General features: G+C 36.8%; 2 protein-coding genes across 5 annotated transcripts in view; one reads left to right on the top strand and one right to left on the bottom strand.

The window, feature by feature from the left end:
• The window catches only part of DTX3L (deltex E3 ubiquitin ligase 3L), a 50,692-nt gene that overhangs the window by 25,037 nt on the left and 12,263 nt on the right, over nt 1-13,392 (bottom strand). The window lies entirely within an intron of this gene.
• The window catches only part of PARP9 (poly(ADP-ribose) polymerase family member 9), a 33,793-nt gene that overhangs the window by 16,068 nt on the left and 4,333 nt on the right, over nt 1-13,392 (top strand). For all 4 annotated transcript variants that reach the window (XM_020912758.2, XM_020912756.2, XM_070466060.1 and 1 more), the window contains exons 7-9: nt 735-798; nt 9,055-9,420; nt 12,780-12,916. In XM_020912758.2, coding sequence (XP_020768417.2) covers nt 735-798; nt 9,055-9,420; nt 12,780-12,916 — 567 coding nt within the window. The remainder of the gene's footprint in view (nt 1-734; nt 799-9,054; nt 9,421-12,779; nt 12,917-13,392) is intronic.

Genomic DNA, 13,392 nt, shown 5'->3' with positions numbered 1-13,392 from the left:
TGGTTCCAAACCCTAGGAGAGATGAGTTTTTTCAAATGGGTACTATGACAAAGGATCTTCATGGCAATATACATAAATGTCTATGTGCATACTGTCATATAATAATAATTAAAACAATAGCTAACATATTGAATATTTATAATATTTTCAATATTTATTGAATATTTACAATTCAACATATTGAGTATTTACAATAACCTGGGTACAATTTTAAGCACTTTACAAGAATTGATCATTCAGTCTACAGGGTGGTGTGCATATAAGTTTTATAAATGAGTTTGTTTTATTGATTACAAGAACATCTGCCACTATTTGTCTTCTTCAGTGATATAGCCACACCTTTAGTTCAATGCCCAATATATAATTGTGATTGTCGTGTTGAGTGTGTGTGCTCAGTCATGTCTGACTCTGCAACCCCATGGTAGCAAGGCATTAATATTTGTGAATGATTATATTTAGATTTGGGATGTACATTCTTTTTTATGCCAGATTTTAAGAGTTTTTCCTTTCCATTTTTCCTATACTTGTTTTCCCTCTATGTTCTAATAGATTGTAGCGCTGCATTGGCTGTTCCCAAGGACTTTCTGAAAGGTCACTTTAGATTTGTGACAGTGGAAATAGGGGATAACAGAGTGGGTGAGGCCAGGCATGGTGAATGCAAGTAAAGAGGGGGGTTTTGATGACAGTAGCTAAAGCCCCATTTAGGACTCTCCGCTCTGTTTTGCTTCTTGCAGGCTTTCAGCGCTGAAATGGAAAAGAATAAGTTCAAGCTGCAGGGTCCCAACAATTACCCTGGTGGTAAGTAAGAAACTCATGGGTCTAGAAATATAGTCTCCCACCATAGGCTCATTCTATTCTTGGTCATCTGAACTAATGGAGGGGAGAAGATGAATACATAAGCTACCTATGTTTCATTGCGCTCCTGCCTGGATACCTGTGTGCTCTATACCTGGCCATGATTCTATTTTTGCTCATCCTAGTTTCATGATATGAACAGAGAGAGGCTAAGTTACAGTCACAGTAGGTAATCCACAGTGTGGGTAGTTCATTCACAAAAAGCTGGGCTATATTTTTTTCATGAGCTTACTAAACCAGTTAGTCTTTCTGTTTTGAATGGAGTGATGTCTAAATGGGGTTACTCATTAGTAATCATAGAAAATAACATCTCAGTAATACCAGATAATAATAAGTAGATTAACCCAATGCTAGTCACCATGACTAATCAGTGGGATCATGATGGAAACTTTAAAAAACAAATAAAAATATGTATGGCCCAACTCTACAGATTCTAATTCAGCAACTCGGGGTCTGGGCCAAGCATGTATATTTTTCAATGCTTCCTGGTCAGTTTGGCTGCTGAACCAGATTTGGGAATCACTGGATTAAACCAGTGCTGGTTGTTGTTGGGGAAGAATTAACTTTGTCTTATAACTTCATTCCTTTGGAGGAGTTTGAGTAGACTGAGATGGAATTGTGTCATGACAATTTAGATATGTAGTTCTGAAATAGTCTTTTTTTTAAAAGTAGATTTATTTACATATATATATACATATATGTATATATATATATACACACTTTTTTTTTTTTTTTTTTTGGTTGTGCTGGGCAACATGTGGGATCTTATTTCCCTGACCAGGGATCAAACCTATACCCCCCTGCAGTGGAAGCACAGAGTCTTCATAACTGGACTGCCAGGGAAGTCTCCTGAAATAAACTTGTAATCCACAACATTCTATAGATGTTAAGAACCCCAGACATTCAACCAGCAATAGAAACATTTAGGACATTTTCCATTTGGATCAAGACAATTTGCTTATCCCTTTAATATAGGAGTTAACTTATGGATGTTCAGTGTCCAGTAGTGTTGGAAATGAAGAAAAGGGAACTTTAAGAGCTCTGGCCTGTGACTGCACCTCTTATGAGCCCATTTATCTATCTGTATAATGATGAAAATGACAGTGTGGTGAGGATAACTGGAGATTATATATGTAAAAATGTTCTATAAATTATGCAGCATTAAACAAAGGTCAGGGGATAAATAATGAATGAGAGAATGGACAAACTCCTCAGGTGACCTAGAAGAGGGAGGGATGCCCTGTAGCTGGAAGGGTGCAAGAATGAATTCATGGACAAGACAGTTCTAAGTTGCTCTTTGAAGATAGCAAAATTTTTCTTTTTTCTTACAGAATCTTTTTTATTGTTATTATACTTTATTTTATTGGAGGATAATTGCTTTACAGTGTTGTGGTGGTTTCTGCTATATGTCAATGTGAATCAGTCATAATTATATATATATAATTATGTTGCATATATATATATATGTTGCATTCCCACCAACAGTGTAAGAGGGTTCCCTTTTCTCCATACCCTCGCCAGCATTTATTGCTTGTAGACTTTTGGATAGCAGCCATTCTGACTGGCATGTAATGGTACCTCATTGTGGTTTTGATTTGCATTTCTCTGATAATGAGTGATGTTGAGCATCTTTTCATGTGTTTGTTAGCCATCTGTATGTCTTCTTTGGAGAAATGTCTGTTTAGTTCTTTGGCCCATTTTTTGATTGGGTCATTTATTTTTCTGGAATTGAGCTGCAGGAGTTGCTTGTATATTTTTGAGATTAATCCTTTGTCTAAAAAAGTATGTCATCAGTTTCAGAATCTCTTGTCATTTCTTACAGTTGTATAAAACTTTGGCTTTTATTGTTACCAGAGGTAGGCCATTCTCCCTCTTCTACTTCTAGGTATGTTCTGGTACTTTTTCATAGCTCCTGATACCACCCAGTTACTATATGAGCAGAAGAGATGCTAATGACCACTAATGAGATCCTGAGATCACTCACTGGGAAGCAAGATTTTGAGCACTGTAGTCAGGTTGCCCACATCTACAAGCTTCCTGGACACCACTTAGTCCTATAACTATGGGCATGTTACTTAATAATATTTCTGAATCAATTTCCTCATTTGTAATATGGAAACTACTAATAGTACCTACCCATCTTATAGGACTGTGAGAATTGAAAACAGAATACGTATAAAGTACTTAGAATAATGCCTGGAAATAGTAAGTATTCAACTTACTTTTTCCCCCTCAAAATATGTTTCCAAGATTCATCCAGGTAGCTAAAAACTCCTTTTCATTGCTAAAATATTCCATTGTTGAAGGACATCTGGGTAGTTTCTAGTTTTTGTGAACTCCTCGTGTACATCTTCTGATAAACAAGTGCAAAAGTTTCTTTAAATAACATAATTATAGGAGTGGTTGTCCCAGTTTTACATCTGTCATGAATATATAGGAATTCCAGTTGCTCTATGTGTTCTTCCAAACTCTTGATATTGTCAGACATAGAATTTTTGTCTATCTGGTTATTTTTCATTTCCCTTATTATCAAAGAAGATGGGCATATTTTCACACATATATGGGCCATTTATATTTCCTTTTCTATGAAATCTTTTGCCAAACTGGCTACTGGTTTGCTTGTTTTTCTTAATAATTTGAGGGAATTCTTCATATATTCTAGATATTGCCTCATCTAGCAATTCCCTCTTAGCTAGTACATTGGCCTCCTCCTTTGGATTCAGAGTCACTCTAATCTATCAGAGATTCTTCTTTGTATAAATCTTTTCTCTTTGTGGAGGCAGATTGTGGAGAGAGGTACAGTGGGTGTGTCGGAAACAAGTTCCATTTCCTTTTCTGCTGCAATATATACTGTGTTCAGTAGCAGTAGCTATAAAGTTCCAAATGCTGGTGATGGAGTTGCAAAATGTCCTGTCATAAAATGATAAGATCTAAAATCTCAGGTTATGAAATTAGGGGTATTTCTTTCTTTCATTATACTCTGATAATTTCCAATTTTTCAATAGTAAACATGTATATTTTTATAATCAGAAATACATGTCATTTTTTTTCTTTTTTAAAATTTTTTTTCATTTATTTTTATTAGTTGGACGCTAATTACTTTACATCATTGCAGTGGTTTTTGTCATACATTGAAATGAATTAGCCATGGATTTACATGTATTCCCCATCCCGGTCCCCCCTCCCACCTCCCTCTCCACCCAATCCCTCTGGGTCTTCCCAGTGCACCAGGCCCGAGCACTTGTCTCATGCACCCAACCTGGACTGGTGATCTGTTTCACCCTAGATAATATACATGTTTCAATGCTGTTCTCTTGAAACATCCCACCCTCGCCTTCTCCCGGAGTCCACAAGTCTGTTCTATACATCTGAGTCTCTTTTTCTGTTTTGCATATAGGGTTATCGTTACCATCTTTCTAAATTTCATATATATGTGTTAGTATACTGTAATGGTCTTTATCTTTCTGGCTTACTTCACTCTGTATAATGGGCTCCAGTTTCATCCATCTCATTAGAACTGATTCAAATGAATTCTTTTTAATGGCTGAGTAATATTCCATGGTGTATATGTACCACAGCTTCCTCATCCATTCATCTGCTGATGGGCATCTAGGTTGCTTCCATGTCCTGGCTATTATAAACAGTGCTGCGATGAACATTGGGGTGCACGTGTCTCTTTCGGATCTGGTTTCCTTGGTGTGTATGCCCAGAAGTGGGATTGCTGGGTCATATGGCAGTTCTATTTCCAGCTTTTTAAGAAATCTCCACACTGTTTTCCATAGTGGCTGTACTAATTTGCATTCCCACCAACAGTGTAAGAGGGTTCCCTTTTCTCCACACCCTCTCCAGCATTTATTGCTTGTAGACTTTTGGATAGCAGCCATCCTGACTGGCGTATAATGGTACCTCATTGTGGTTTTGATTTGCATTTCTCTGATAATGAGTGATGTTGAGCATCTTTTCATGTGTTTGTTAGCCATCTGTATGTCTTCCTTGGAGAAATGTCTGTTGAGTTCTTTGGCCCATTTTTTGATTGGGTCATTTATTTTTCTGGACTTGAGCTGGAGGAGTTGCTTGTATATTTTTGAGATTAATCCTTTGTCTGTTGCTTCATTTGCTATTATTTTCTCCCAATCTGAGGGCTGTCTTTTCACCTTGCTTATAGTTTCCTTTGTTGTGCAAAAGCTTTTAAGTTCCATTAGGTCCCATTTGTTTATTTTTGCTTTTATTTCTAAAATTCTGGGATGTGGGTCATAGAGGATCCTGCTGTGATTTATGTCGGAGAGTGTTTTGCCTATGTTCTCCTCTAGGAGTTTTATAGTTTCTGCTCTTACATTTAGATCTTTAATCCATTTTGAGTTTGTTTTTGTGTATGGTGTTAGAAAGTGTTCTAGTTTCATTCTTTTACAGGTGGTTGACCAGTTTTCCCAGCACCACTTGTTAAAGAGGTTGTCTTTTTTCCATTGTATATCCTTGCCTTCTTTGTCAAAGATAAGGTGACCATAGGTTCGTGGATTTATCTCTGGGCTTTCTATTCTGTTCCATTGATCTATATTTCTGTCTTTGTGCCAGTACCATACTGTCTTGATGACTGTGGCTTTGTAGTATAGTCTGAAGCCAGGCAGGTTGATTCCTCCAGTTCCATTCTTCTTTCTCAGGATTACTTTGGCTATTCGAGGTTTTTTGTATTTCCATACAAATTGTGAAATTATTTCTTCTAGTTCTGTGAAAAATACCATTGGTAGTTTGATAGGGATTGCATTGAATCTATAGATTGCTTTGGGTAGTATAGCCATTTTGACAATATTGATTCTTCCAATCCATGAACACGGTATATTTCTCCATCTGTTTGTGTCCTCTTTGATTTCTTTCATCAGTGTTTTATAGTTTTCTATGTATAGGTCTTTTGTTTCTTTAGGTAGATATACTCCTAAGTATTTTATTCTTTTTGTTGCAGTGGTGAATGGTATTGTTTCCTTAATTTCTCTTTCTGTTTTCTCATTGTTAGTGTATAGGAATGCAAGAGATTTCTGTGTGTTAATTTTATATCCTGCAACTTTACTGTATTCATTGATTAGCTCTAGTAATTTTCTGGTAGAGTCTTTAGTGTTTTCTATGTAGAGGATCATGTCATCTGCAAACAGAGAGAGTTTCACTTCTTCTTTTCCTATCTGGATTCCTTTTACTTCTTTTTCTGCTCTGATTGCTGTGGCTAAAACTTCCAAAACTATGTTGAATAGTAGTGGTGAGAGTGGGCACCCTTGTCTTGTTCCTGATTTCAGGGGAAATGCTTTCAATTTTTCACCATTGAGAGTGATGCTTGCTGTGGGTTTGTCATATATAGCTTTTATTATGTTGAGGTATGTTCCTTCTATTCCTGCTTTCTGGAGAGTTTTAATCATAAATGGATGTTGAATTTTGTCAAAGGCTTTTTCTGCATCTATTGAGATAATCATATGGTTTTTATCTTTCAATTTGTTAATGTGGTGTATCACATTGATTGATTTGTGGATATTAAAGAATCCTTGCATTCCTGGGATAAAGCCCACTTGGTCATGATGTATGATTTTTTTAATATGTTGTTGGATTCTGTTTGCTAGAATTTTGTTAAGGATTTTTGCATCTATGTTCATCAGTGATATTGGCCTGTAGTTTTCTTTTTTTGTGGCATCTTTGTCTGGTTTTGGAATTAGGGTGATGGTGGCCTCATAGAATGAGTTTGGAAGTTTACCTTCTTCTGCAATTTTCTGGAAGAGTTTGAGTAAGATAGGTGTTAGCTCTTCTCTAAATTTTTGGTAGAATTCAGCTGTGAAGCCATCTGGTCCTGGGCTTTTGTTTGCTGGAAGATTTCTGATTACAGTTTCGATTTCCTTGCTTGTGATGGTTTTGTTAAGATCTTCTATTTCTTCCTGGTTCAGTTTTGGAAAGTTATACTTCTCTAAGAACTTGTCCATTTCTTCCAAGTTGTCCATTTTATTGGCATAGAGCTGCTGGTAGTAGTCTCTTACGATCCTTTGTATTTCAGTGTTGTCTGTTGTGATCTCTCCATTTTCACTTCTAATTTTGTTAATTTGGTTCTTCTCCCTTTGTTTCTTAATGAGTCTTGCTAATGGTTTGTCAGTTTTGTTTATTTTTTCAAAAAACCAGCTTTTAGATTTGTTAATTTTTGCTATGATCTCTTTAGTTTCTTTTGCATTTATTTCTGCCCTAATTTTTAAGATTTCTTTCCTTCTACTAACCCTGAGGTTCTTCATTTCTTCCTCCTCTAGTTGCTTTAGGTGTAGAGTTAGGTTATTTATTTGACTTTTTTCTTGTTTCTTGAGGTAGGCCTGTAATGCTATGAATCTTCACCTTAGCACTGCTTTTACAGTGTCCCATAGGTTTTGGGTTGTTGTGTTTTCATTTTCATTCATTTCTATGCATATTTTGATTTCTTTTTTGATTTCTTCTATGATTTGTTGGTTATTCAGAAGCGTGTTGTTTAGCCTCCATATGTTTGAATTTTTAATAATTTTTTTCCTGTAATTGAGATCTAATCTTACTGCACTGTGGTCAGAAAAGATGACTGGAATGATTTCAATCTTTTTGAATTTACCAAGACTAGATTTATGGCCCAGGATGTGATCTATTCTGGAGAAGGTTCCGTGTGCACTTGAGAAAAAGGTGAAGTTGATTGTTTTGGGGTGAAACGTCCTATAGATGTCAATGAGGTCTAGCTGGTCCATTGTGTCCGTTAAAGTTTGTGTTTCCTTGTTCATTTTCTGTTTAGTTGATCTATCCATAGTTGTGAGTGGGGTATTAAAGTCTCCTACTATTATTGTGTTACTATCAATTTCCTCTTTCATACTCGTTAGCGTTTGCCTTACATATTGCGGTGCTCCTATGTTGGGTGCATATATATTTATAATTGTTATATCTTCTTCTTGGATTGATCCTTTGATCATTATGTAGTGTCCATCTTTGTCTCTTTTCACAGCCTTTATTTGAAAGTCTATTTTATCTGATATGAGTATTGCGACTCCTGCTTTCTTTTGGTCTCCGTTTGCGTGGAATATTTTTTTCCAGCCCTTCACTTTTAGTCTGTATGTGTCCCTTGCTTTGAGGTGGGTCTCTTGTAGACAGCATATATAGAGGTCTTGCTTTTATATCCATTCAGCCAGCCTTTGTCTTTTGGTTGGGGCATCCAACCCATTTACATTTAAGGTAATTATTGATAGGTATGGTCCCGTTGCCATTTATTTTGTTGTTTGGGGTTCATGTTTATACCACCTTTCTGTGTTTCCTGTCTAGAGAAGATCCTTTAGTATTTGTTGAAGAGCTGGTTTGGTGGTGCTGAATTCTCTCAGCTTTTGCTTGTCTGTAAAGCTTTTGAGTTCTCCTTCATATCTGAATGAGATCCTTGCTGGGTAGAGTAATCTAGGTTGTAGGTTATTCTCTTTCATTACTTTAAGTATGTCCTGCCATTCCCTTCTGGCCTGAAGGGTTTCTATTGATAGATCAGCTGTTATCCTTATGGGAATCCCTTTGTGTGTTATTTGTTGTTTCTCCCTTGCTGCTTTTAATATTTGTTCTTTGTGTTTGATCTTTGTTAATTTGATTAATATGTGTCTTGGGGTGTTTCGCCTTGGGTTTATCCTGTTTGGGACTCTCTGGGTTTCTTGGACTTGGGTGGCTATTTCCTTCCCGATTTTAGGGAAGTTTTCAGCTATTATCTCCTCAAGTATCTTCTCATGGCCTTTCTTTTTGTCTTCTTCTTCTGGGACTCCTATGATTCGAATGTTGGGGTGTTTCACATTGTCCAAGAGGTCCCTGATACATGTCATTTTTTAAAAAACAATTTTCATTCTAAGTTCTATGGTGTTCAGAGATGTCTGATTTTAGACCTGGTGGTAATAAGAGTTTATGGAAAATCCTATCCAGTAAGAAGTAATTAATTGTTGGTTAACATCCAGGATGAGATTACAAGATGAACTCATCTGTAAATTGACCAATGCAACACAGCAGGGGCAAGACATGATAAACTCTGTGTTCCCAAGGAGACTATAAACTATGCTTTTAGATTTTCTTTGTACCCAACACAGCTCTCAGAGATAGGTACTTAATTGAAGCTGCTACTGCTAAGGATGCTTGGGGCAAACACTGGCTATGGTGGTTTAAAACCCACCTGCCTTCTGCGGTTTCTTATGATAGTGTTTTCAGTCCCCCAGGAGACCAGAGAGAAGAAAGAAAACAGATTTCCTGTCATCAGTTTGATGGGATCCTACTGGGAAAAGATAGATGAGGCCCAAGCATGGATCCAGAGGATACTGAGCCCCAAGGACTGCCACATCATTGAGGACAAGCACATCCTCTACCTCGGAAAAAAGGAACACGATAATTTGTTTCAGCTTCAGGAAACCTTATACATCTCTATCTTAGAGATTGTCAGCCTGGGAAAGGCACATTTAGAGATTAGAGGAGCTCAGGCTGACCTCATTGAGGCAGTTATGAAAATTGAACAGATGCTATGTGAAGCTCAAGAGAAAATGGCAAGAACAAAGGAGCGAGTCCTTTGGAGCTTGTCAGGTGAGTAACTTTCTATTAGATTAGAAAAATCAGCTCTTCAAGCTTTTGAGTGTGAGCATTCATATGTGTAAGTGGGTGACAGAAAGAATGGAAGAGTAGAGAGAGCAAACTATGCTGGGTCTGTGTTGGGCCATAAACTTTTATAACCATTTTTTGACTCTACCAGCAAGGTTAATTATTAGTAAATGAAAACACACACACACACACACACACACACATACACAATTGGATTTACTGATGATGACATGGATTGCTTAAGAGGCAACTACATGCAAAGCCCAGGGTATCCCAAGCCCAGGCTCTAGGAAAAAAAGTACATCCCTAATTCTGCAGATGGAACATTCAGATACAAACACATTCCACTTATTTAATTCATTTCTTTGAGTTTTATTGGAGTTATTTATTGCTGGCAGAGTTAAGAGCCCTAAAATTACTTACTTTGTGCCTTCTCACCAGAGTAAATTGTTCATTGGTACTGTGAGATCCAGTCAAGCATCACTCATTCAATGGGGCAAAATCCATCAGGATAACTGTGAGAATTTGGGTCTCGAGAGATCCTTTAACTTAGTCCTAGAGCTCACTAGGAAATTATACCATTAAAAATACTGCCTTGGGAGACTGAGGCTAATTTTTTCATTTATTTGACTAATGTAAGCAGGTTAGTTATGAAACAGGAAGGTGAAAGTGCTATGGAAACTAGGTGAGGCTCCTAACCCATACTTGGGACGTAAGGGGTAAACTTCTCAGGGGAGGTGTTGCAAATGGAGAAGTGAAGACTAGGTAGGAGTTAGTAAACAAAGAAAGAACTTTCAAGAAATCAGACCATCGCTAGGCCTAGGTTATGCAAGACTTTATAAATCACATGAAAATATTCAAAGTTTTTTATTGAAACACATGGAGAACCTTAAATGATTTTAAGCAAAGACAAGGTCAAACTTGTATTTTAGAAAGATCTTTGGTTGTAATGTGGAGAATGAATTTAGTACAAAAATTCAGATGTGTAATTTCAAAGAATACCTTATTTTCACCATGTGTTTGTAAAAACAGTTCAGGCAGATATAGTCGAAGTGAGTGGGAGTTCACAATAAATGTTGAATCCATATTCCACAGAAAACCCAGTGTCGAAAAACATGGACAAAAGTAATATTCAAGAATGAGACCCAATATTATGATTTCTACTGAGCTTTTGAAATGTAGTGAATGTGGGTCTTTAAACTGACATTGATACTTCTTAAGAGAACAAGATTGAAAATAATACTGATCTCCTATAAAGCTTGTGACATTAACTTCATTCATAAAGTCGGCCTACTTTCCCAGCTACTGGCAATTGAGTCATGTAAGTCCCCTGCTGTGCTGCAAGGTGGCATTTTTTGGTAGTTGGTGACTAAGCATATTATTCCACAGCAGTGTTTCAGAGGTTCATAAGCCCTCAGCCCCTTCTAATCAGGTTAAGATCTTCATTAATAAAATGGACAATTTTGAAATGAGTTCTTACTACAGGGAACATCAGCTATCCACATGAACAGTATGTTTTAAATAATAGAAGTTAGGCATCTCCTCTTTTATGGTGCTCTTTTAATCTTTCCTGGTGAGTGTTCCTGATAGCAGGAGTTTGTGGATCTTTGAGTTTCCAGTGCCCAGCCCAGTGCCTGGCATGTAATAGGAACTCAGTAAATGTTTGTTGAACTTTGAGATGGTTAGATGGCATCACTGATTCAATGAACATGAGTTTGGGCAAACTCGGGGAGATAGTGAAGAACTGGGAAGCCTGGTGTGCTGCAGTCCATGGGGTGGCAGAGAGTCGGACACTAATTAGTGGCTAAACAACAGCAACAATATTGTACTTTATAAATGTGAATCATTACTCTCCAGATTTTTTTTTGTCATTTGCCAGTCAGTTTATTTCATTTTGGAAGTTACCTCAATTTTTAAATAATTTTGTTAATACATAATTATATACCATGAAGTTCATTCATTCAAAGTATACAATTCAATGGATTTTAGTATATATACAGAGTTGTACAATGAGTGCTATGATCTAATTTTTTTCATTTTTCATTGAAGAATAATTGCTTTACAGTGTTGTATTGGTTTCTGCTGTACAACTCTCCACATTTAACTTACAGACTCTTTCTTTGAAATGTCCTGGCATGGGAGTTCTCTGCTATGGAGTTATGTCCCTCCTGCTTTCTTGCTTTCCAGAGTTACAACTTGGCCCTCTCCATGAGTTTCTCTGAATTTATCACCTGTTTTTTGTGGTTAAATTGAGCCTACTCAATTACATAATGTGCTGGGGATTAGGTCATTTTAGTATATTCAGTCTTAAGTCAAACAGAAAGTAAACTGAATGAAAAGAAGCCTTTTGGCAGGTTTTCATTTGTTCACCCATGTATAGATATTTAGTCCAATAAGGAGCTCCTTTGGGAGATAAAAGGTTGTCCCTTAAATGTAAAATTGGAATGAAGGAAAGAAATTAAGGAAGGAAAGAAGGAAGAAAAAGAGGGAAAAGGAAGGAAGGTAGGAAAGACATTACACCATAAACTCAATCTCCAAATTTTGTTCTCCTTGGCTGGGTGGCATATGAATAACATGAACTAAATATTCTGCCTTGCCCCTTACAGAAAGCACTGGGGAAAGCCAGGTTTATAACCTTAGATCTGTACTTACTAGCTTTGTGTTATTGAGCAAGTCACTTAACTAATCTGAGTTTCTATTTTCCTGTTTGTAAAACTGTGTTAATTATTTCAGTGGTGGTGTTGTAATACTCAAATGAAGTAGAGATATGAAACTGTTTTGAAAACTTTGAAGTGTTACATAAATGTCTTATTGTTTTCCATCACTCCTTAATATTTTCTTATGTTTGTCTCTTTTTGTTGATTGGCCTCCTGGCAAGAAATACAAACATTTCCTATTAGCAAAACAACTATACATTATCATTACAGCATTGATAGGGAAAATATATATTAATGCTCTTTTTTCTCTTATCCCCTCAACTTCATAATCTAAATCAATCTGAGGAAAAATTTATTACCCACCCCCCGTTTTATCCTATGATTTCTCATGGGATTATAGCTGTCATTGCATGCCATAAACACATGAGGCATACAAATTAAACTGCTAATCTTCTCCTCCAAATTTTTATAATTTATTTCATTTAATTTCTGCTTATTTATTTATTTGACTGGGCTGTGCCGCTTTTGGGATCTTAGTTTCTCAACCAAAAATTGAACCCAGGCCCTGGCAGTGGATACACCGAGTCCTAACCACTGAACCACCAGGAAATTCCCTCATTTAATCTCTTTACAAACTTTTTCCTCTCATAGATCACTGAGACAAAGTTTTATGTTACTTATTTTTAGGGCAGCACACTGATCAGCAACCAGAGAACCAGAATCAAATGAAGGAAAATACATTTCTGAAATGGCTAACACTTTCAGCTCCAGAAATTCAGGATCAAAAAAAACAGTTTGAAGACTGTGGTTTGCGAGTTATAAAGGTATACTTAATTAAGGGGAGAATTTGACTCATCTTGCTATCATTTGGTTCCACAGCCAGAAGAAAAACGTACCCACTGATGACTAAGCTAGTTGCTCATTGTTCTGCAATCCTAGGAGTTCGTCTGAAAGGAGGGCAGGGATGGGTAGGGATGAGGGGTATTGTTGGAATCAAGTGGTAGAAGTAATGTTAGGATGTATAGAAGCATAGGTCAAGACTCAGAGAAAAGCTATCTGCCTATCTTGAAACAAAATGTTTTATTACATAAAATATATATGTGTATATATATCACATAAAATATATATGATAAAAGTAGCATTTATCACACTGTATTGTAATTGTTTACCTATTTTTATCTCTCACTAAACTATAAGCGGCTCAGAGGTTAAAGCGTCTGCCTGCAATGCGGGAGACCCGGGTTTGATACCTGGGTCGGGAAGATCCCCTGGAGAAGTAAATGGCAACCCACTCCAGTAT

The sequence above is a fragment of the Odocoileus virginianus genome, chromosome 4 (genome assembly GCF_023699985.2).
Source record: "Odocoileus virginianus isolate 20LAN1187 ecotype Illinois chromosome 4, Ovbor_1.2, whole genome shotgun sequence".
Taxonomy (NCBI): Eukaryota; Metazoa; Chordata; class Mammalia; order Artiodactyla; family Cervidae; genus Odocoileus; species Odocoileus virginianus.
Note: the sequence above shows the minus strand (reverse complement) of the source record. Positions and strands in the feature narration are given on the sequence as shown.